The 23686-nt window shown below is 36.8% G+C and overlaps 1 protein-coding gene across 1 annotated transcript in view; it reads right to left on the reverse strand.

The window, feature by feature from the left end:
• The window catches only part of Itpr2 (inositol 1,4,5-trisphosphate receptor type 2), a 474501-nt gene that overhangs the window by 412144 nt on the left and 38671 nt on the right, over positions 1 to 23686 (reverse strand). The window contains exon 2 of the mRNA XM_077109287.1: positions 22380 to 22450. Within this exon, the coding sequence (XP_076965402.1) occupies positions 22380 to 22450 (71 nt within the window). The remainder of the gene's footprint in view (positions 1 to 22379; positions 22451 to 23686) is intronic.

Below are 23686 nucleotides of genomic sequence, written 5' to 3' on the forward strand. Positions count from 1 at the left end.
AGTGAGCTACAAATGAAACAGATTAACAGCCAATTTCAGAAAAACATCATACAAACCAAATTCAACAAAGAGAATACAATGATAAACTGGACAGAAATTCTGGAGCTAAAGAACAGAGTACCTTAACTGAAAGTTTCCATAGGCTTCAACCACATATTTAATCAAGTTATAGCACGTGTGCTCAAAGATAAGTCATTTAAAATTAGTTAGAAGAATGGGGGGGGGGGTGTGAAAAAAAAACAGGACTATGGGACACTATCAAAAAAAAACTATTATGGGCATCTTGTGAACCCAAAAGGATCAGAGAAAGAAAAAGGGTCATAAAACTTATTTAAAGAAACAATCAATGTCAGACAACTTTCCAAATTCAGAAGGGAAAAAAATGAACATTTGGATTCACGTATCCTAAAGAACCTCAAATGGATGAAAAGTAAAGAAATCTTCACTACAACACATTAAACCAAGTTCTCAAATGTCAGAGTGAAGTTTGAAAGCCACAACAGAAAAACAATTCATCAGAAACAAGGAAACCTCCACATGATGATCGGATTTCTCAGAAGATACCTTAGACCAGGAGAGAGTAGGAGGACTATTCAAGAAGTTGAAAGAAATAACTGCTGACCAAAAACACAATACTCCATTTTCCTTCAGAAATGAAGAACAGAATTTTGCCAGACAAATAAAAACTGTGAGAGTTCATCACCACTAGGCCTGCCTAACAAGAAATGCCAAAGGTATTTCTTCATTTTGAAATGAAAGAACACTAACACCATGAAAACATGTGAAAGTTTAAAACTTTCTGTACAGGTAAGAATATAGTCAATTCAGTACAGTCTAATACTGTAACAATGGCACATAAATCACTTTATTATTGTTGTTATTTTTAGTTATCAACGGACTTTATTTTACTTATTTATATGTGGTGCTGAGGATGGAACCCAGTAACTCACACGTGCAAGGCAAGCGCTCTGCCACTGAGCTACAGCTACAGCCCCCATAAATCACTTTTAACTCACCGAAGTTAAAAAGTGAACATATTTCAATTACAGGGCTTGGGAGATAGCTCAGTGGTAAAGCACTTGCCTAGCATGCATGAGGCACTGGGTTCAATTTTTATCACCACAAAAAATTTAATAAATAAACAACACCAAAAAGATTTATATATTTATATATATAAATGCATATATATATACATATATACACACATATATATGTATATGTGTACGTGTATATATATAAAACTATAGCTACAATAATTTGTTAGTGGATACATAGTATATAAAAAAAGCACAACTCTGATATAAGGTGACTGACTCATAGTGGGGTAGGGAGAGGGAACTTGGGAGGAATAGATGAACTCTAGATAGGGCAGAGGGGTGAGAGGGGATGGGAGGGAGCAGGGGGTTAGCAATGATGGTTAAATGTGATGGACATCATTATCCAAAGTACATGTATAAAGACATGAATTGGTGTGAACATACTTTATATACAGAGATATGAAAAATTGTGATCTATATGTGTAATAAGAATTGTGATGCATTCTGCTGTCATGTATTTTAAAAATAAAAGCAATTTAAATAAATAAATAAATAAAATTGGGAGGATCACTATTAAAAAAGTACAAATTGTTACAGTAACATAAAATGAGGGAGAAGCAGAGAAAGTATAGTGTTGATGTCATCAAAGTCACATTGTGGCTCTGTGGTAGAGCACTTGCCTAGCATGTGTGAGGTACTGTGTTCAAACCTCAGCACCACATATAAATAAATGAATAAAAGTCCATCAACAACTAAAAAAAAATTTTTTTTAACTTACATTGTCAGAGCTGGAGTTGTAGCTCAGTGATAGATCTTTTGCCTGGCATATGTGAGACAGTGGGTTCAACTATGAGTACCACATATAAATAAATTAATAAAATAAAGGTTCACCAATACACACAAAAAAATTTTTAAGTTACATTGTTATCAACTTAAAATAGACTCTGTTGGAAAGCTCTATTTCTTAACCTGGCTGACAGGCATTCATGTAATTTTTGTTTCTTTATTTTACAGTTCTATTAGTGGGAAGCCTCTTCTCCACATTCATCGCTTTTTTCTTTTTTTTTTTTTTTATATATATGCCACATTTTTAAAATTTATTTTTTAAAAGGGACATAAGCACATAGGTATTTAGCAAAGCAATGATTACACACTTGAAGGGAAAGAGATGGAGGGAGGACTATCTTGAGCAAGAAAAGCAACATCTTGGTCTGGTGTCCTCTTGTTTATAGAGGGGCAGTAGCTTTTTTCATTGCTTTTTTCTGATGGTGGAAACTTGAATGGTTAAAGTGGCAATTCTCCATTCCTTTTCTTACCTAGCCCTTAAGAAGTGAGGAAACTACTTGACTCCCTCAATGGTGCCTACATCTGGCTAAAGGGTCTCACTTGACTGTGGCTTCAGAATGAGAACACTCATTTCACCCAAATTCCTGAAGCTAAATATAGCTCCATTATATAGTAAAATTTTGGTACTGATCATTTTCCCTTAGTGAAAAATAACAGGGCTGCTCTACTTCAAAACTTACCACCAAGCTACAGTAATTAACATGGTATAGTAGTGGTGAAAGAACAGACAAATCAGTGGAACAGAATAAAAAGCCAAGAAATAGACTCACATAAATATGGTCAACTAATTTTTGATAAAGGAACAAAGGCTATATAATAAAGTAAAAACAGTCTTTCCAACAAATGTGCTAGAACAACTGGATATCAATATGCAAAAAAAAATGAGTCTGGACAAAAACTTTCCATCACTCTCAAAAATCACCTATAGTCGAGCACAGTGGTACACTCCAGTAATGCCAGAGGATCAGGAGGCTGAGACAGGAAGATCGTGAGTTCAAAGCCAGCCTGAGCAAAAGTGAGGCACTAAGCAACTCAGTGAGACCCTGTCTCTAAATAAAATACAAAATAGGGCTGGGGATGTGGCTCAGTGGTTAAGTGCTCCTGAGTTCAATCCCCAGTACCCCCAAAAAGAAATCACTTACAAATGGGTCATAATTCTAAATGTAAAATATGAAACTATAAACTCCTAGGAGACAAGAAGGGGGAAACCAGTATGCTCCTTGGGTTTGGCAATAAATTTTTAAATACAATATCAAAGGCATAATTCATGAAAGAAAGAATTGGTAAAATGGCACCTGCATGTCTGGCTTGGGTGGCTCTTACAGTGCCGTTTGCTAGCTGGATAATGGCAGGTATATTATAAAGCAGGGCTAGTGGCACTTATGCAGCAGGAACAGGATGTTCCATCCCTATGTGTAACTATCTGCCATGCCTCCTGTCTCTACACTGTCTCACTCACTCTCCGGGAGACTGCTGTCCAGGGTATCCCACCCAACCCCTTTCCCAGCCAGCAGATGACTGCTCTCAGCCAGTGACTGCTTACTCAGACCCTGGTGCTTTCACTTGTCAGAAGGGCCAGACTGATTTCCTCATCTGTGAAATAGGAATAAAGGACTTCTTGGAAAAGAGAGAGATAATTGATAAAATTGACTTCATAAAATTTAAAACTTCTGTTCTGCAAAAGACATATCAAAAAAGTGAGAGACACAAACTGGGAGAAAATAATTGCGGAAAACGTGTCTAATAAAGGACTATCACATAATTAAACAATAAGAAAAAAAAAACCTGATTTTAAAATGGCCAAAAGGCCTGAACAGACACACTTCACAAAAGATATACAGATGGTAAATGGACTTATAAAAAGAGGCTCACAATCATATGTCATTAGGGAACTAAAAACTAAAAATTACAACAGCAATGAGATACCACTACATGCCACCTAGAATAGCCAAAACTCAAAACACTAACACCAAATGCTGGCAAATATGTGGAGCAACAAGGAGTCATTTATTGCTGATGGGAATTCAAAATGGTAAACACAGTCTGGCTTTTCCTTACAAAACTACATATACTCTTAAATTACATAATCTGGCAATCAAGCTCTATGATATGTATCCAAATGAGTTGAAAAGTTATGTCCATACACAACCTGAGCTAGATTTTTATAGCAGTTTTATTCACAATTGCCAAAATTTGAAATTAATTAAAATGACCTTCAGTAGATAAATAAAGAAATAAACTCTGGTACATCCAGACAGTGGAATATTATTCTTTGAAAAGAAAAGAAAAAAATTTTTTCTTTTTCAGCATCAAAAAAGAAATGGGGGTGCTGGGGTTGTAGCTCAGCAGTAGAACGCTCACCTAGCATGTGTAAGGTGCTGGGTTCGATCCTCAACACCATAAAAATAAATAAAGGTATTGTATTCCAACTACAACTAAAAAATAAATATTAAAAAAAGAAATGGGTTGTAAAACCATTTTAAAAACATGATGGAACCAAAAAGGCATTACATAAACTGAAAGCAGACAGTTTGAAAAAGCTACGTTGTGTAGGATACCAACTATGTGACATTTGAGGAAAACACAAAGCCATGGAGACAGAAATCATGGGTTTTCAGAGGTCAGGGGGAGTGCATGACCAGGGAGAGCACAGAGGATTTTCAGAGCAGTGAAATTACTCTTGTGATTACTAGTGTATACAGGTCATACATTTGTTAAGCTCCATAGAATGCACACCACAAAGAATGAACATTAATGTAAACTGTGAACTCTGGGTTATAAGGATATGGCAATATAGTCTCATCAATTATAACAAACGAATCCCTCCGGTGCAGGATTTTGATAGTGGAAGAAGATGTGTGCATGTGGGGGCAAGGAGTATATGGAAATTGTACTTTCTGTTTAATTTTGCTGTGACTCTAAAACTGCTATAAAAAATTCATTTAAAAAAAAAAAAGCAAGCCTATTTTTGAACTCTGCCCATTTAGCTCTATTTCTATAGCAATATAGTCCATATCCATATACTCAAAAACACATATATACAAGTAATAAGACATAAATATATCCATTTCATACATTTTTAATGTATGCTTTATTTCATAATGAACGTTTTTGAAAATAAGGCTAAAGTGACTTGTGATAATTGAAATGAATTGGTAGAAATAGGGGAAAGCAGTTATAAAGTTAAAAAAAATTAAAGCAGAATATAAGTCTATTAAGGTTTGAGAGGGACTTCAGACCAGCAAACTACCGTGGGAGGTCAGGCCTGGTGTCCCAGATCCACCCACACCGGACTGCGAGGGCCCAAGGCTCACAGTAGGCCCAGGTTCATCCCTCCACCAGCAGACAACCACCAGAGCCCAGCCTCTGGCAAGGACTGCCCCTTCTGACCAGCAGACAACCTAGGGAGGTCAGGACCGGCCCAGATCCGCTCACACCGACTTGCATAGGACCCAGGTCCAGAGTAGGTCCGAGTTTGCCAACCCCCACCCCCAACATGAGCGCCTAAACCTAACCCATTTCCATCTTGGGGCACTGCAGACATTGCCACAGTCTTCCCCATGCAGTAGCCCTTACCTTTTTGACAACAGACAGGGCCTGGAAGCAGCTCCATCTCAGAGCAGACATCCCAAAGAGATTGTGAAGCTCACCCTTTCAACCCCATCTCTGTAAGACCTTGCTTCCATCTTGGGGCACCTCCACTATTATCTCAAATTACCTCAGCTATTGCCACCACCATCTTTAGTTGCAGTAGCATACATTGAGGGACATCAGCAGGGTCTGAAAGCCCAACATCAAGGTGAGGTGCAGACAATCTGCACGGGTATTACAAGAATATAAGATAGAAGTTGATGAAATGAAAGAGAAGGTTCACAATTAAAATGATCTGTCAATTAAAGAATGACCTAAATGAGCAAATACAGGCAAAAATTGATCACTCCAACAAACAGATAAAAGAGCAAATACAGGTAGCAAAGATTACTTTAAGAAAGAGATAGAGACTCTGGAAAAAAAAAAAAAACAGTCAGAAATCCTTCAAATGAAGGATACAATAAACCAAATTTAAAAAACTCAATAAAAAGCATAACCAACAGACTAGATCACTTGGAAGAAAGAATGTCAGATAATGAAGCAAAGTATATAATCTGGAAAATAAAGTTGATCACACAGTGAAACCATGAACAGAACATCCAAGAATTATGGGACAGCATTAAAAGACAAAATCTAAGAGTTATTGGGATAGAGGAAGGCACAGAGTTTCAAACTAAAGGAATGCACAATTTCTTCAATGAGATAATATCAGAAAATTTCCCAAGCATGAAGAATCAATTGGAAAACCAAATACAAGAGACTTACAGGATACCAAATGTATAAAATTACAACAGATCTATACCAAGATACATTATAATGAAAATGCCTAGCATACAGAATAAGGATAGAACCTTAAATGCGGCAAGAGAGTGGAATGAGATCACATTTAGGGGGAGATTTTTCAACCCTAACCCTAAAAGCTAGAAGATCATGGAACAACATATACCAAGCTCTGAAAGAAAATGGATGTCAACCAAGAATCTTGTATCCAGCAAAACTAAGCTTTACATTTGATGATTAAATAAAAACCTTCCATGATAAAAGTTAAAAGAATTTACAACTAGAAAGCCTGCACTACAGAACACCCTCAGCAAAATATTCCTTGAAGAGGAAATGAAAAATAATGATGAAAATCAGCAGAGAGAGGTATTACACTAAAGGAAAATCTAATCAGAAGAGAAACCACGTCACATTAAATACCCAAAAGAAACAAAAATGGCTAGAAATACAAATCATGTCTCAATAATAACCCTGAATATTAATGGCCTAAACTCACCAACCAAAAGACATAGACTAGCAGATTGGAAAAAAATAATTTTAAAAAAAGACCCAACAATATGCTACCTCCAAGAGACTCTTCTCATAGGAAAAGACATCCACAGACTGAAGGTGAAGGGTTGGGAAAAATCATACCACTCACATGGAATGTGGAAGCAAGCAGGGGTTTCCATCCTCATATAAAATAAAGTAGACTTCAAGCTAACATAAATCAAAAGGGATAAAGAAGGACACTACATACTGCTCAAGGGAACCATACACCAACAAGACTTGATAATTATAAATATATATGCCCCAAACAATGGAGCACCTATGTTCAAACTCTTCTCAAGTTCAAGAGTCAAATAGACCACAACATAATAATTCTGGGGGACTTTAACACACCTCCTTCACTGGCTAGATCTTCCAAACAAAAGCTGAACAAAGAAACTATAGAACTCAATAATACAATCAATAACTTAGACTTAACTGACATATATGATTCCATGCTTCAATGAGAGAATACACTTTCTTCTCTGCAGCACATGGATCCATCTCTAAAATAGACCATATAATATGCCACAAAGCAACTCTCAGCAAATATAAAAAAGTAGAGATACTACCCTGCATTCTATCAGATCATAATGGAATGAAATTAAAAATCAATGATAAAATAAGAAATAAAAGCTCCTCCAACATCTGGAGACTAAGTAATATGCTACTGAATGAACAATGGGTTGCAGAAGACATCAAGGAGGAGATTAAAAAAAAATTATAGGTGAATGAGAACACAGATACAACATATCGAAATCTCTGGGACACTATAAAAGCAGTTCTAAGAGGAAAGTTCATTGCTTGGAGTTCATTCCTTCAAAGAAGAAAAAGTCAACAAATAAATGACTTAACACTACACCTCAAAGCCCTAGAAAAAGAAGAACAAATCTGCACCAAAAGCAGTAATAGACAAGAAATAATTAAAATCAGAGCTGAAATCAATGAAATTGAAACAATTTAAAATACTGACAGAATAAAAAGTTGGTTCTTTGAAAAAAATAAATAAAATTGACAGACACTTAGCCATGCTAACGAAGAGAAGAGAGAAAACACAAATTACTAACATATGTGATGAAAAAGGAAGTATCACGACAGACACTACAGAAATACACAAGATAATTAGAAATTATTTTGAAAACTTGTACTGCAATATAATGGAAAATATCAAAGGCATCAACAAATTTCTAGAGTCATATAATTTGCCAAAATTGAATCAGGATGATATACACAATTTAAACATATCAATTTCAAGCAACGAAACAGAAGACGCCATCAGAAGTCTACCAACCAAGAAAAACCCAGGACCAGATGGATACACAGCCAACTTCTTCAAGACCTTTAAAGACAAACTAATACCAATACTCTTCAATTTATTTCAGGAAATAGAAAAAGAGGAAGCACTTCCAAATTCATTCTATGAGGCCAATGTCACCCTGATTCCAAAACCAGGCAAAAACACATCAAAAAAAGAAAACTTCAGACCAATATTTCTAAATGAACATAGACGCAAAAATTCTCAATAGAATTCTGGCAAATCAAATACAAAAACATATAAAAGATCATACACCACAATCCAGTGGGATTCATCCCAGGGATGCAAGGTTGGTTCAACATACAGAAATCAATAAATGTAATTCATCACATCAATAGACTTAAAGACCAGAATCATATGATCATCTCAAGAGATGCAGAAAAAGCAGTTGACAAAATACAGCACTGCTTTATGTTCAAAACACTAGAAAAACTAGGGAAGAACATATCTCAGCATCATAAAGACCATCTATGCTAAGCCCCAGGCCAACATCATTCTAAACAGAGAAAAATTAAAGGCATTCCCTCGAAAAACTGGCACAAGACAGGGATGCCCTCTTTCACCACTTCTATTCAATATAGTTCTCGAAATACTGGCCAGAGCAATTAGATGAAAGAAATTAAAAGGATACAAATAAGAAAAAGAAGAACTTAAATTGACACTATTTGCTGATGATATGATTCTATGCCTAGAAGAACCTTTAAAAGTTCCACCAGAAAACTTCTAGAACTAGTAAATGAATTCAGCAAAGTAGCAGGATATAAAATCAACACCCATAAATCAAATGCATTTCTGTATATCAGTGACAAATCCTCAGAAAGGGAAACAAGGAAAACTACCCCATTTAAAATAGCCTCAAAAAATAAAAATAAAATACTTGAAAATTACAGAAGCCTAAAGAAAGAAATCAAAGAAGACCTTAGAAGATGGAAAGATCTACCTTGCTCTTAGATAGGCAAAATTAATATTATCAAAATAACCATACTTCCAAAAGCACTATACAGATTTTATGTAATTCCAATCAAAATCTCAATGGCATTCCTCATAGAAACAGAAAGAGCAGTCATGAAATTTATCTGAAAAAATAAGAGACCCAGAATAGCTAAAGCAATCCTTAGCAGAAAGAGTGAAGCAGGTGGCATCACTACACCAGACTTTAAACTATACTATAGAGCAATAGTAACAAAATCAGCATGGTATTGGCACCAAAACAAACTGGTAGACAAATGGTACAGTATAGAGGACACAATGACTAACCCACAAGATTACAATTATCTTATATTAGACAAAGATGTCAAAAACATGCATTGGAGAAAAGATAGCCTCTTCAACAAATGGTGCTGGGAAAACTGGAAATCCACATGTAACAAAATGAAATTAAACCCCTATGCACAAAACTTAACTCAAAATGGATCAAGGACCTAGCAATAAAACTAGGGACCCTGCATCTAATAGAAGAAAATGTAGGCCATGCACAAAATTTAACTCAAAATGGATCAAGGACCTAGCAATAAAACTAGGGACCCTGCATCTAATAGAAGAAAATGTAGGCCTTAATCTCCATCATGTGGGATCAGGCCCCAACTTCCTTAATAAGATACTTTAGGCCCAAGAATTAAAATCAAGAAGCAATAAATGGGATGGATCCAAACTAAAAAGTTTCTTCTCAGCAAAAGAAACAATCTGTGAGGAGAACAGATTGTGAGGTGAACATCTTGGGAGCAAATCTTTACCCCTCACATATAAGATAGAGTACTAATCTTTACAGTATATAAAGAACTCAAAAAGTAAGCACTAAAAAAACAAATAACCCAACACTTCTCAGAAGATGATATACAATCAATCAACAAATATTTGAAAAAATGTTCATCATTTCTAGCAATTAGAGAAATGCAAATCAAAACTATTCTAAGATATCATCTCACTCCAGTCAGAATGGCAACTATTATGAAGACAAACAACAATAAGTGTTGGCGAGGATGTGGGGAAAAAGGTACACTCATATATTGTTGGTGGGACTGCAAATTGGTGCAGCCATAATGGAAAGCAGTATGGAGATTCCTTGGAAAATTGGGAATGAAACCACCATTTGACCCAACTATCCCTCTCCTAGGACTACACCCAAAGGACTTAAAAACAGCATACTACAGGGACACAGCCACATCAATGTTTATAGCAGCACAATTCACAATAGCTAAACTGTGGAACCAACCTAAATGCCCTTCAGTGGATGAATGGATAAAAAAATGTGGCAAATATACACAATGGAATATTACTCAGCAATAAAAGAGAATAAAATCATGTCATTTGCAGGTAAATGGATGGCGTTGGGGAAGATAATGCTAAGTGAAATTAGCCAATCCCAAAAAACCAAAGGCCAAATGTTTTCTCTAATATAGGAGGCTGATTCATAGTGCGTAGGGAGGGGGAGCATGGGAGGAATAAATGAACTCTAAATAGGGAAGAGAGGTGGGAGGGGAAGAGAGGGAGCATGGAGTTAGAAATGATGGTGGAATGTGATGGACATTATTATCCAAAGTACATTTATGAAGACATGAATTGGTATTATGAATATAATTTGTATACAACCAGAGATATGGAAATTGTGCTCTATATGTGTAATAAGAATTGTAATGCATTCCACTGTCATACAGCATATATAAATAAAAAATTAATTAATATAAATAAATAGAAAAAATTTGAGAGGCATCAATAGAGTTAGCATAAGCAGTGTTTTATTCAGCTTCTGATTGATTAATTGATTGGTAGTTGTAGATGGACAGAATGCCTTTATTTTATTTATTTATTTATTTTTAATGTGGTGCTGAGGATCAAACCCATTGCCTCACACATGCTAGGCAAGCACTCTACCACTGAGCTACAACCCCAACCCCTCAGTCACTTTTTTGTGCTGTGGCCAGAACACTCTCACCCATCTTTTATATCAGGGTAGAAAGTAGAAAGCTATCTCATTTTCCTGGCTTTCATACCTATAAGCCCATAAGTAGAGATATCTGCCTTTAACTTAACAATACTGGTCAAATATATAAAAAGAAGACAAGGGTAATGAAGAAGTAGGAATTAAAGGCTTTCCAATGTTGTTGTTTCAAGTTAAAATATTAGTTACAGTCTGTTGCTTTTTGCTTTGTTTTTTACATTTGTCCACTAAACATTCATACTGTATTTCTAACGTCACATTTTGGGTACCGGACTTTTTCTCTTATACCACCACATAACAGAACCTAACCACACAATCAATTTTATTTAACTACTTTCCTTCCAATATTTACCCACATCCGGATATTTAATTATGTAGATATAATCAGAGTTCAAGTTGCATAAGTGAGGCTTCTTACAACCATTAAATTCTGCTTCATGAAGCCTGCCTAAACAGAAGCAGGAGGACAAGTCTCCACAGCCCTATTTCTAAACAGAGCCAAGGCTTCTGTCCTTTAGAAATGCGAGTTTAAGAAAACAATTTAAGCCCACTTCTAATTCCAGAATAGGACACTCTGAATAAGCTTATTATCTTCCAGTTCCTCATGGTCCTTGAGAGCCTCTGGATATGGAAGGTTAACCACCTCCAAGTCATCTGATGGAGCGCGCCACACACACACACACACACACACACACACACACACACACACATACACCGCCCGTCCTACAGGAAGACATTAGAGAAGTACCGAGATCAGTACATTCCTAGTGATCCACAACTTTCATTCATTTTTAGGGTGTATATCTCACTTTTCAGAGGTGTTCAGCTTTAAAAGGGCAAGGAAGGCTGGAGGAGAACAAGGTGAATCCCTGTCATGGCAAACAGAGGCTGCATCGCTAATCGTGAGAGCTGCTTTTGTTATTCACCTTATTCTTTAAAAGACAAAGAAAGTACTAAACCACTTCCAAGCATTTATAAAACAAACACTGCCACTTGCCAGCAATGTTTGCTTTCTTCTGAAATTGTGTGGTTACCTTGAAAACCACAAATTATAAACAAGGGCACCTGATCAGGGAAGATCGTGAACCTGCGCACTCACTAAGTCAACACCTGGGAAAGCGCGGCAGTTGACCTGGGCTTGAATACACACGGTGCAGATCAATCTTTTGTGTAACTTGAAAAAGTTAATGATTGCTAAGCTTTAAGCAGATATTCCATAAGGACTTTCATAAACAAAATTTCTGTTAACATTTCTAATATTCAGAAAGGAGAAAAACAAGGTTCATCTACCATAAACCATAGAAGCATGATTTTGACTCATGCATATTTCCACTTAAAATAATAAACATGTATAACGCTTTTCTGCCCACTGAAGATACAAAGCTGGTAAAAACTTAACCAATTTGACATTTCAGTGTCATTCATATGCCTAACATAGTAAGATTAGAGGGGATAGGGAAATGGTTGACCTAAAAACAGCTACTATTTGATTCATTGGAGAGTAATTTGAGTGAGCCAAAGTTTCAATTCTGCAAACAGTCTATGCTTCTCACTATAATGTGTTCCTAGAAACAATGTTATTAAGTATATTTCCTATAGGAAATGCTATCGAATAAAATAATTGGGATTATTTCCCAATTAGAATATATAGTTGCTGGGCAGAGAGGCACATACATCTGCAAGTCTAGCTACTCAGGTGGCTGATGCAGGAGGATTACAAGTTCAAGGCCAGCTTAAGCTATTTGGTGAGACTCTATCTCAAACCAATTAAAAAAAAATACAGAGTCAATAATGAATGTAGCATAATGTAGCATATAGCATGAGTAGAAATACTATAACCTCCATATCATTTAGAAGAGCAGCCTATAAAATTCATTAAAATGTACTTTATTATACAATCATAAGGATCATTTTTTTCCCTAAAAGTAGAATTGTACCAAATAAATATCTGAAGAGCTTACCAAAGACCTTCCTGTGAGGGCCCAGAGAGGCAGTCAGATGAATGAGGTCTTTCCCCACCTCCCCACACATCAAGCTTAAAGATAAAAATAAGTCACAGCAATGTAGACTATAGAGACTTAATCTTTTTATGGGGAAGGTGAAAGTTTATTTCAAAGTGAACTCAACTTCTAACTATCCCTTGAATCTGGAGTTGGCCAAATTCACCTCTCCTATCCCAGCCTTTTCCAGAAGAGCAAATAAATAGTTATGCATTATGTCACCTGAGTCTGAGGAGCCATCGGTGACTCATCCTCTTTACCATGAGGAGCATCCGTTGTGTGGATGCACTGCTGTGTGTTTTCTTACCTACCCGCCAGCTAAAGGAGATTTTCTCTACTTCCAGGTTTTGCTATAAATACTCTTTGTGTGAATTTAGGTTTCCATTATTCTTTGGTAAATGTTTAAGAGTGAGACTGCTGAGTCATATAGTGAAAGCGTCTAATAAACAGCCAACTCTTTTTCAAGGCGCTGTAGCACTTTGTGTACAAACAGAAATGTATGAGGGTCCTGGCTGATAAATTTGATAATGGACTTATCCACTGCTTTAAGGTAAAAACCAAATGTCTCAGCACAGCATACAAGCCTGTTAGGTATCAGGACCCTCCTCTCACCTCATCTCTGCCACCCTTCCACCATTTCCTAAGCTTTCAACATATCTTCAAAGCCATAACCACAAACCTGTCATACTAATTCACACTTCAGTGCCCCAACCAGTAACGTCTCTTTCTCCTCAACCTCCTCCTCTTTACCTGGCTAATAATGCTGATTTCCCAGTTTACCTCCATTCTTCTTCTCAATCCCAATGCCAATCACAATCTTCTCTGTGTTTCCATAGCCCCTTGGATCTACAGGCAGTATAGATAGTGGGTAAGGGTCTAGACTGCAATCACAGCTTTGCTTCCTCTTAGGTGTCTGACTTTGGGCACGTTCCTGAGTCTCTCTTTGCCTTAGTGTCCTCATCTATAAAATGGGATATAATAAAGAATGCTACCCCTCCCCATATCTATCCGCTTCTTCCTTTGCATAGTTTGGCTGGCACTTGACCTGCCCCCAACCACCATGCTCCTCAGCCTCCTTGAAACAATACGGAGTATTAGTCTTCTATGGCTGCTGTAACAACTCTCCACAAAACTGTTGGCTTTACACAACAGAAATGTATTCTATAGTCAGATATCCAAAGTCAAGGTGATGGCAGGGCCATGTTCCCTCTGGAAGTTCTAGGAGAGAATGCTCTCTGGCCTCTCCCAGCTCTGGTGACTCTAGGTGTTCCCCAGTTTATGTCAGCAAAATTCCACCTCCACCTTCACATGGCCTTCCCCTCATGTTTGTTTCTCCGAAAAACACTTGTCATTGAATTTAGGGACCACCTGGATAATCCAGGATGATCTCTTCTTAAGATTCTTAATTATAACTGCAAAGACCCTTTTTCCAAATAAATTCACACTCATAGGATCTGGATTTTAGGACGTGGACATGTGTTTTATAGGACTGTCATTCAATCCAATATACCATATGCCTATGAGATATGGGTGGGAGTGATATATGAAATTTCAGGTATCTTCCAAAAAAAGAATCCACTTTTCCTGGATTCATCTTACCTCTTTTCTACTGACTGGGAAATAGTGACTAATTAGAGCAACTTTGAAAGCCCTGTGATGATAATGACACAAGCTGGTGCTGGATCACTCACATAGGAACTACTGAGTGAAAGAGAAATAAGTTTCTAATTTATTGGGCTTTGCTTTATTTTATTTGTGTGTGTGTGTGTGTGTGTGTGTGTGTGTGTGTTTTCTGTTTGTTTTTTGGATTTCTGTGATAGCATCTTGTATACAGAGATAATATTTTTAAAATAATATATGTTTTATAGGTTATATGATGATAAAATAGATTAATAAAATATAAAGCAGTTAGAACATTGCCTGACATATAGTAAGGACAAAGTAAACATGAGTTATTAGCAGCAAGGGCAGTAAAGAACATTTTGTCACATTCCATTATCATGAATTTACTTGTGTATCATTTGCAAAAGACTAAATGTACTGAGATAATGGCTTGGTGCTTTAATCTATATTATACTGAAAAGAATACCCAACATTCCATTACTTTTTAAAGAATGCAGGTGCAGCTTTGCACCTCAATTATTACCCTAAGAACTACTGTCATGAACAGGTATATCTTGGGCCTGGGACATCTGCGTGTCCCTCTCCCTCAGGTACAAGTCTTTCAGGTCAAACACTATCTTAATTAAGAAGCTTTCTTCATCACTCAAAACAGGAAATTAAAATCTCCATCGTCCCATAATACCTCACCATATCTTTTTATTTAGCCCTTATCTCTTTCTACCTTGAGTTAAAATTATATATATATATGCACATCTTATCTCCCTCATTAGATTATAAATTCCTTGAGAGCAGCTTTTATTTCTGACTCATCTGGAATGTAACAACTGGTCCACACACTTCACTGCACACAGTGTACATTCAATCAACCTCTGCTGAATGAATCCAAAATCTTACAGGGTTGAACACCAATAGCTTCAAACAATACCACCTCCCACCTACTGATGGTGTGACCTTGAGCATATACTTCACTTTCCAAAAACTTACATTTGTAAAATGGGACTATTAGGATTAAATATGGTAACAAGGAAAAAGACTATCATAAGCAATAAAGGTGAAGAATTTGAATATGGGGGACTTTCTATTCTTGGAAAGTGTGGTCTTGGCTATTAGATTAACAAGCTCACAGTAAAAAAAAAAAATATTTATACAGTTCTTACTAAGAATTTGGACAGCTAATTTCATACACAACATGAAAAAGGAGTTATTTTTTTTTTTAACATATGAGCTTGAAGCTCATGAAAGTGACCCACAGGTACATGAATGATAAGGGGAGGAGCCTAAGAGTTGTTCTTACCCACTAACCCACCAAACCACAGGAATCATGTTTGTTAATTTTCTGCCCCTCACTTCTTAAGAGAGAATTAAACCTCACAATCAAAGTCACAAATCAATAAAGTTCAGACATCATTCATATTTTAGATACATAGGTAATTTTGTGAATTATTATAAATTGCTTTGAAGAGCAATTTATGAGACATCCAAAAGTGATCCTCTTTTATCCTTCAGAACCACCGTCCAATAGAGACTGAAGTATTTTAAAGAACAAGCACTTTTACAACCCTGACTAGTTCAAAAGGAGAAGCAAAGAGGCAGGGCAATCTGTTTTCACCTCACCCTTCAATCCTTCTCCAAAGCCTCACAGAGAAGAGCAAACTTATTATCTAATTTCCACACCACTTTAGAGTTTAATAGTAGGGTATTAGCAGTAGAGGGTTATTATCCAATGACTTAACAAACACCCAGGACCTACAGTGGTAGTAACATTCAACTGAAGAATTTTAAAGGTTTTAATAAAAACCATGTAGTTGTTGGCTTGAAAACCCATAGCAAATTTCTTAAATTTCCTGAGCAGCAAATTACTACATCTGCAGTCTGGATTGTCTAAAACCTCCAAGAGAGTAAGGCAACTCTGCTGAGGATGTGGGCTGCAAATGTGGCCCCCAAAGCAACAAGGGTTCTCATCAGAATAAACTCAACTCTACAGTGTTTAGTTTCCTCTACACTGCCTGGAGTTAAATTGGCAAACAGGAGCCTAACCAGAGACAAACAAGGCAGTCTGAAGACAACTAAAGAAATCCCAAAAGAATGTGTAGCTGGCAACAAATAAAAGAACTTAAAAAAGCTAAGACTGTAGAAGAAAAGACCTGTAGGAATATGATCAGTCTAAGCAAATATCCAAATGGCTATTGTTTGGAAGAAGGAATAGATTTCATCTATGGGCTTTATAGGACCAACAAGTAGAATTTACAGGAGGGCACAATTCAATAGATAGTATGGGCTAGTGGTTAAAAACAAACAAGTCTGGAGTCATAAAACTTGGTTTCAATCTCAGCTCGGCCACTAATGAGCTCAGCAAGCTTAAGATGGTTGCATGACCTCTTTATACATATATTTCTCTATTAAAAAATGACAGTAGCAATAGTTTCTACTTCAAGAGGTTACTGGGATGACCAACTAATAATGCATAGGAAACCCCAAGCAACAGCATATCATGTATCAAATGCTCAATAAATGTTAGTTGATTTCGAATCTGAAATAGTTGGTCTTCATTTAAAAAAAAAAAATTACACTAATACCAAATCTGAAGAAATTCAATATACGAATTATTAAGCTGGTGAAGAAGGTATTTATAACTGGTTAAAGAGTTAAGTTGTATATCAAAAATTAAGACCATTAAATTATATTTTCAATTACATAAAGAGTCAAAGCAAGTACCTAGCAAGAACTCTTCTTCATTTACACACCTGAGTATGACCTTTAGGAGTGAGGGAAAAGGTGAGGCCTGCCTTCAAAATGGCTTCCCTGAATCCAAGCACACATCTGTAATCCCACCTACCTGGGAGGCTGAGGCAGGAGGACCACAAGTTTGAGGTTAGCCTGGGGAATTTAGCAAGAACCTGTCTCAACATAAAATAAAAAGGACTGGGGATCTAGCTCAGTGGTAGAGTATTTGCCTGGCATGCCTAGCACCACACACACACACACACACACACACACACACACACACTCACACACACACACACACACACACTCTCTTTCTCTCTCACACAGATACACATACACTCTCTCTCTCTCTCCCTCGCCCCCCACCCCGCCACACACACATACACACAATGAATGGCTTCCCTAAATTACCCAAAAAGAAGGAATTGGGTTAAAGAAAAAATCTTGTGGATCTTCCCTTAAGTCTCTGATTTTCACCACCTGCTTTTTCACGTCACAGAAAAGAAATTCTTTCTTTTCGTCCCAATTCCTGAGGCACTCTGACTTATTACTGTAAAATGACCTGCTGCTTGCCAGAAGTGGCCCTGTGGTAGATTGAGGGAGTTAGGACCACGTCAAATGATTACAGAATCTCAGAGTTGGAACTTTTTAGGCGAAAGGTCCAACACTGGGGAGAATGCAATCAACCAAGGAAGAGGTTTGCCTTCTCTTCCCCCAGCCTCCTGGGGACTAGCTCCCTGGCTTCTCCATGGTCTCTGTGTTTCTGTCCTCCTCAGGGTCAGAGAAGGACATGTGAATCTCTCTTGCCTTCATGAAAGTCAGCTTCTCCTCCTAACAGAAAAGCCGCATGTGTTAATAAACAGAGACTTTTGGAAAAATCCATTCTTGAAGAAGGTGTTTTTGGAGAATAGAGAAGTATAAGAAGGATCTAGGGAAGAAAAAAAAAGCCAAAAGAACATAAAAAAAAAAAAAACTAAAGTAGCTGCCATTATTTAGGATGAGGAAAAGGGTTAAGTTGTATATCAAAAAATAAGACCAGTGGTAAATCATGTTGCTATTATACACCTCCTGATACAATGCAGACAGGGCACTTAACCTCTCTGGTATCCTCCTCAAAATTTTAACCCTCTCTAATCCTAAACAACAACACCAGACAGACCCAATCCAAGGGACAGACTATGAAGTACCTGGCCAGACTCTGCAAAAGTATCAAGGTCGTAAAAAAACAAAAACAAAACCAAGAAAAACAGAAAGTGTCACAGACCAGAACAGACTAATACTCAAATGCAGACTAGGACCCGGGAAAAACTGGAAATGTGGAAAAACTGCTGAAATCCAAATGAGGTCAGGAATTAGTCCTAGCAATGTACAAATGGTAATTTCTTAATTTTGACAGATGTCCCATAGTAATATGAGATGCAAATGTTGGAGAAAGCAGAGTAGAGGAGAATTTCCTGCACTGCCTTTACAACTCTAATGTACTTCCAAGTTGATTCATTCCAAAGTTTCAAGTTTATCATTTAAAAATAGGGAATATCCTGGGCTGGTGTTGTGGCTCAGTAGAAGAGTGCTCACCTGGCGTGCATAGGGCACTGGGTTCAATCCTCAGAACCACATAAATGTAAAATGAAGATATTGTGTCCACTTAAAACTTAAGAATAAATTTTTTTAAAAAATAGGGAATATCTGAACATTAAAGGAACTGTATTCGCTTAATTTCACTGTGCTTCTGTTTATATTATTTTCATTGTGCAGTTTCTGTTGAAAACCAGCTGTCCATTAGGTAGTAAATAACCCTTTGGAAATTGCATATTTGTTAGAACTTTGTTTCCTCTGTTCATAAGTGAAGCACAGTCAAAAGAAGACTCTACCACATAATTTTTGTGTGTATGTGGGAGAATCACTGTAACTTATTTGGAACTTTGGGACCTCACTCAAGAAATTGGAGGAGTTGTACTAGATCTACTTTTCATTGCTTCAGCACTCTAAAATGTTACAACTCACTTGAACAAGTCATAGCATGAGTATCGAATAACACAAAAATCTTTTTAAATTAATTTAAGAATGTCATGCATCTGGCTGAGGCAAGAGGAACTGAGGTACAGCTGAGCTTCTGATAGACTATTGTTTTTCTAAAAAGTAACAATAAGGAAGGGTGCTCTGGAAACTTGGCAGAGGGGTCTGGAAATGCTGGGATGGTGACTCTGGGAAGCAATTCTATGAACAGCAATGGCTTTTACAGGCAAAGGGAACAGGGAAAGCATAATCAGGCATAAAATGGTATAACCCAAGAGCTGTAAAGGACTGGCCACAGGAGAGGATGAGGCAGTCTGGACAATAGTATTGGCTCCAGGCCGATGGGCTGTATGAAGACCAGGTCAGAGGACACCCCTTCTCTGCAGGGATGGGGAGGAGAGTTAAGCTTTAAGATAAAAGGGAGCCCTGGGTCCCCAATAGGAAAGGACCTCCCTTTTCTACTGATAAATGGAGTAAGCTAAATGGTTTAGTCTTAAACTTTTAGAAATAGAAATAGAAAATGAGAGTAAATCAGCAAGGGTAATGACCTAAAGCATTAGATTACAGGAAAATCCAGGGTTTGGGCCAAGGGATGGAGCGCCTGAAAGAATGATTCATACTTTGAACCAGTGCCTACTGAATAATGTGAGACCAAGTATCTGAATATATTTACCTCTTGAGTATGGAGCTGTTATGGAGCTCAGGGTTCCTTCACATACTCTAAAATAATCTTTGCACTTTAAAACAATTTACTTTAATGAGAAAGAGGAAAAGAGTAACAGCAGCCTGAAATTCTAAGGTTTATCTTTGAAAGAGTAATTATTGCTGACCCTCAAAGGAATAAGGCTGCCCAGGCTCACGGGAGTGAAATCTGGGGCACCCCTGGGAGCCAAATTTTATCACATGATCAGGGAAAGGTTGGATGTCTCATCCAAAATTATCTAATGGCCACTTTTTGGGGGGAAGGGTAAAGCTCCATGTCTTGGAAACACAAAATTAATAAAATAAAACTCTCCCCTGGAAGAGATTATAATTTAAGGGTAGAACCAAATATTTTTAATGAAAATACATTATGCGTTTCTATTGTTAGTTAAGTATCATATAATGGCCTAAAATGTTTTTACATTTACTTGCTCTGGAAAGATTTCAAGGCTCACAAAACCTACGTTACAGGCACTGTTCCCATTATCCATCCCAGAGGACAGATGTCCTCTGAGGCTCAAAACGGTTAGGTGACCTATTTAAGAGGACATAGCCATTGAATGACACAGTCAAAACCTGAACCTCATGCTTTTTCTTAATACAAATACAGTGTTGTCCCAGTTTACTTTTAAAACTTTTCTCTTTGTCTTTAATGCTCTACAGTTTCACAAGGGAGTGCCTACCTGTGGATATGGTTGTATTTATCATTACTACTTTGAATATGATGTGCCCTTTCTATTGGGGGAATACTTTTTTCTCCAGTTGATCCAAGTTCTCAGCCATGTCCATTCATAGGTTGCGTCTCTCCCATTCCCTCTAATCTCTTCTAGAAATCAGCTGGATGCTGCTGAACCTTCTCAATCTATTCTCCTACCTTTCCATCACTCTTTCATATCCTTCTTCATATCTTTCTCTGTTACATACTGGGTGACTTCCTTGGATCTCTTTCTCCAGAGCACTAATTCCCTCTTCAGCTTTACATAACATGCTAATTCATGCTTTTTAAAATCTACCTCACCTCCATTCATGCTCTCTGTTCATCTATGAAGGTTTCTGCGTCCTCTTTTACCTTTTAAGTTATTTTATACACACTTGCTGCTGATCTCTGGCAGGCTGTTCCTCAGTGCTGGTAACCTATCTGTAGTGATTTTACTGTGAGTTCCTCCTCAGTGGAGACTTCTATTGCAAGGTCTCATTGACCCAGGGTTAGCAGAATGATCCAACTGAGAAGTTTTAGGAATGTTTCCAGTGAGTATTTTACCTTTCAAAGCCTATTTTATGTTTTCTCCACTTGGGGAAAAATTTAGATTTCATCCAAAGTGATGAGTTTAACTAAAAGGACACTCTCTCTACAAGATTCTAAGTTGAGGGAAAGAAAAATATTCTCATAAAATAAAAAGATATTGTATATAAAGCACCTACCACAGAGAGTAAAACATAGTGACTATTTACTAAATGTTAACTATCTCCCCTCCCCAGTGCATTGATCAGCGCATCTTGACTTGAGTATGTCACTCTAAGGAATTCTTTCCATTCTGCAGGGTTTTGGAGGTTTTTTTTAATTATTTATTAAAGCTGATTTCTATCATTGTAAGAATGAATGCATGCAGAGCGTTCATAATAAATGTTGCTTTAAATTTATTTTTATCATTGTAAGCATATACAAATTATGAAATATATTTGACAAGCTTTTAATTACTGATTTTAGTTTTCTAGGCTTCTTTACAGATTCCATTGGTTCTTTTATAAACCTGAGATGTAATCAATTCCTACTAAACCCATTTATCAGTTAAGGAGATTATCAAGCTATTTCTAAGATTGCTTAGAAAGGATTTCTAAGACAATTGTTAGTTATGATACTCCATCCAGAGTGTATTTGAAGCCAAGCTAAAGCATCACTGTCACTTTCCTGAAGACTTTACAAAGATAAATTAACCAGCTAACAATGAAGCACTGTAACATTTATAATAACTGCCACATAAATATATAAATAAATTTATTTGGCTGCATTTACTGGCTTGAAAAGTCATCTTTCACAGTTAATTACCATGATTTTCTTTCAACAGAAGACTATTGTCCAGCAAAACAAAAATTGAAATTATTCTTTCATTATAAATCCTCCAATGTATCAAAGAACAACAATGGGTACATTTTTGAAAGAACTTTCAGTGGTATTTGAAAGTTCTACACTGAATAAAGTTTTAACATTACTTATTTTGACACAAAAACAATCTGCTATCTTAGGTCATATAATCAAACATATTTTTTCTAATTCTTACCTCTGAACTTCTTGGGAGGGTTGGCAAGGTCCCCTGCCTCTGGGTGCACCACACATCTGTCATCCACTAACCTACAAGGGAAAGCATGTTTACATGGTTAATGTTGTCATATGCATAGTCCACAGGCTGCACAAGGACACTGCATAAATATTTACACAGTGTTAACAGCTTTACTAAGAAACTTTTTAATAACCATGGATTTGTAAAAAGATTTGTTTTTAGGAATTCATTACAACAAGGTTTATGAAATTGAAAAACAGAACATATTGTTAACTAGTAGGAAACTAGTTAGAGAAATGGAATACTACAGAGCTACTTAAAATTCTATTAAATAAAATGCACTGGGCTCCAAAATGCCTATACTACAGTGTAAAAATAAGTGATAACCCAACAAATATGATATCACATGTTTAAATACATGGATGCATGCGTACACACACACACACACACATACACACAGACAAATACATATACATATAACAAAAGGAACACAAATAGCAAAATATCAAGAGTGGTCAGACCACCCATAGCTTTTATTTTTCTCTCTTTCCTCTGTGTGTATATTAACAAGGAATCCCACCCAGGCTTCTGTAATGACCATGGAGCAGGTGGCTATGAGTACTCATCCTGCATTCAAACTCTGGTTCACCCACTTCCTATCTAGGACTTGGAGACTCTTTTTTTTTTTTTTTTTTTTTGTAGTTATAGATGGACAGAATGCCTTTATTTTATTTTTATGTGGTGCTGAGGATCAACCCCAGTGCATTATGCATGCTAGACAAGTGCTCTGCCGCTGTGTTACAGCCCCAGACCTAGGACTCATTCTTTACACCTGTAAAACAAGGATAAAAGTTCTTATCTCAAACCACTGATAGGATGATTAAACAACTTCAGATTTTTAAAATATCTAGAATACTTTCTGGAGTACGGTAAATCTTTAAATAAGTGTTTAGTTGGTAAATAAAATCAAGAACATTCTCTGTCTTATTCTGCACTATACTCTATGTTTCTAGAATAATGACTTGCATGTATCAAGTGATTAACAAATAATAGTCAAATGAATAAACTGCCTTTAGTAGTCATAAAAGAAGCATGTTTAATCCCTGTTAAAATATTTACAAAAAGCCACTTTCTAGTTTGATTCCAAGAGGGAGAAGTCATATCTCTGAATTGTGAGATGTGAGTCTCCTGTTCACAGAGAAAGATCTAACTACCAAAGGCTCATTAGCTCATCTCCCATGGACTAACTAGTGGGATTACTTAGGTTTTTTTCCAGAAAATTGTGAGGATACATGTGAATTAGTTAC

This window comes from Callospermophilus lateralis, chromosome 4, assembly GCF_048772815.1.
Source record: "Callospermophilus lateralis isolate mCalLat2 chromosome 4, mCalLat2.hap1, whole genome shotgun sequence".
NCBI classification, from domain to species: Eukaryota; Metazoa; Chordata; class Mammalia; order Rodentia; family Sciuridae; genus Callospermophilus; species Callospermophilus lateralis.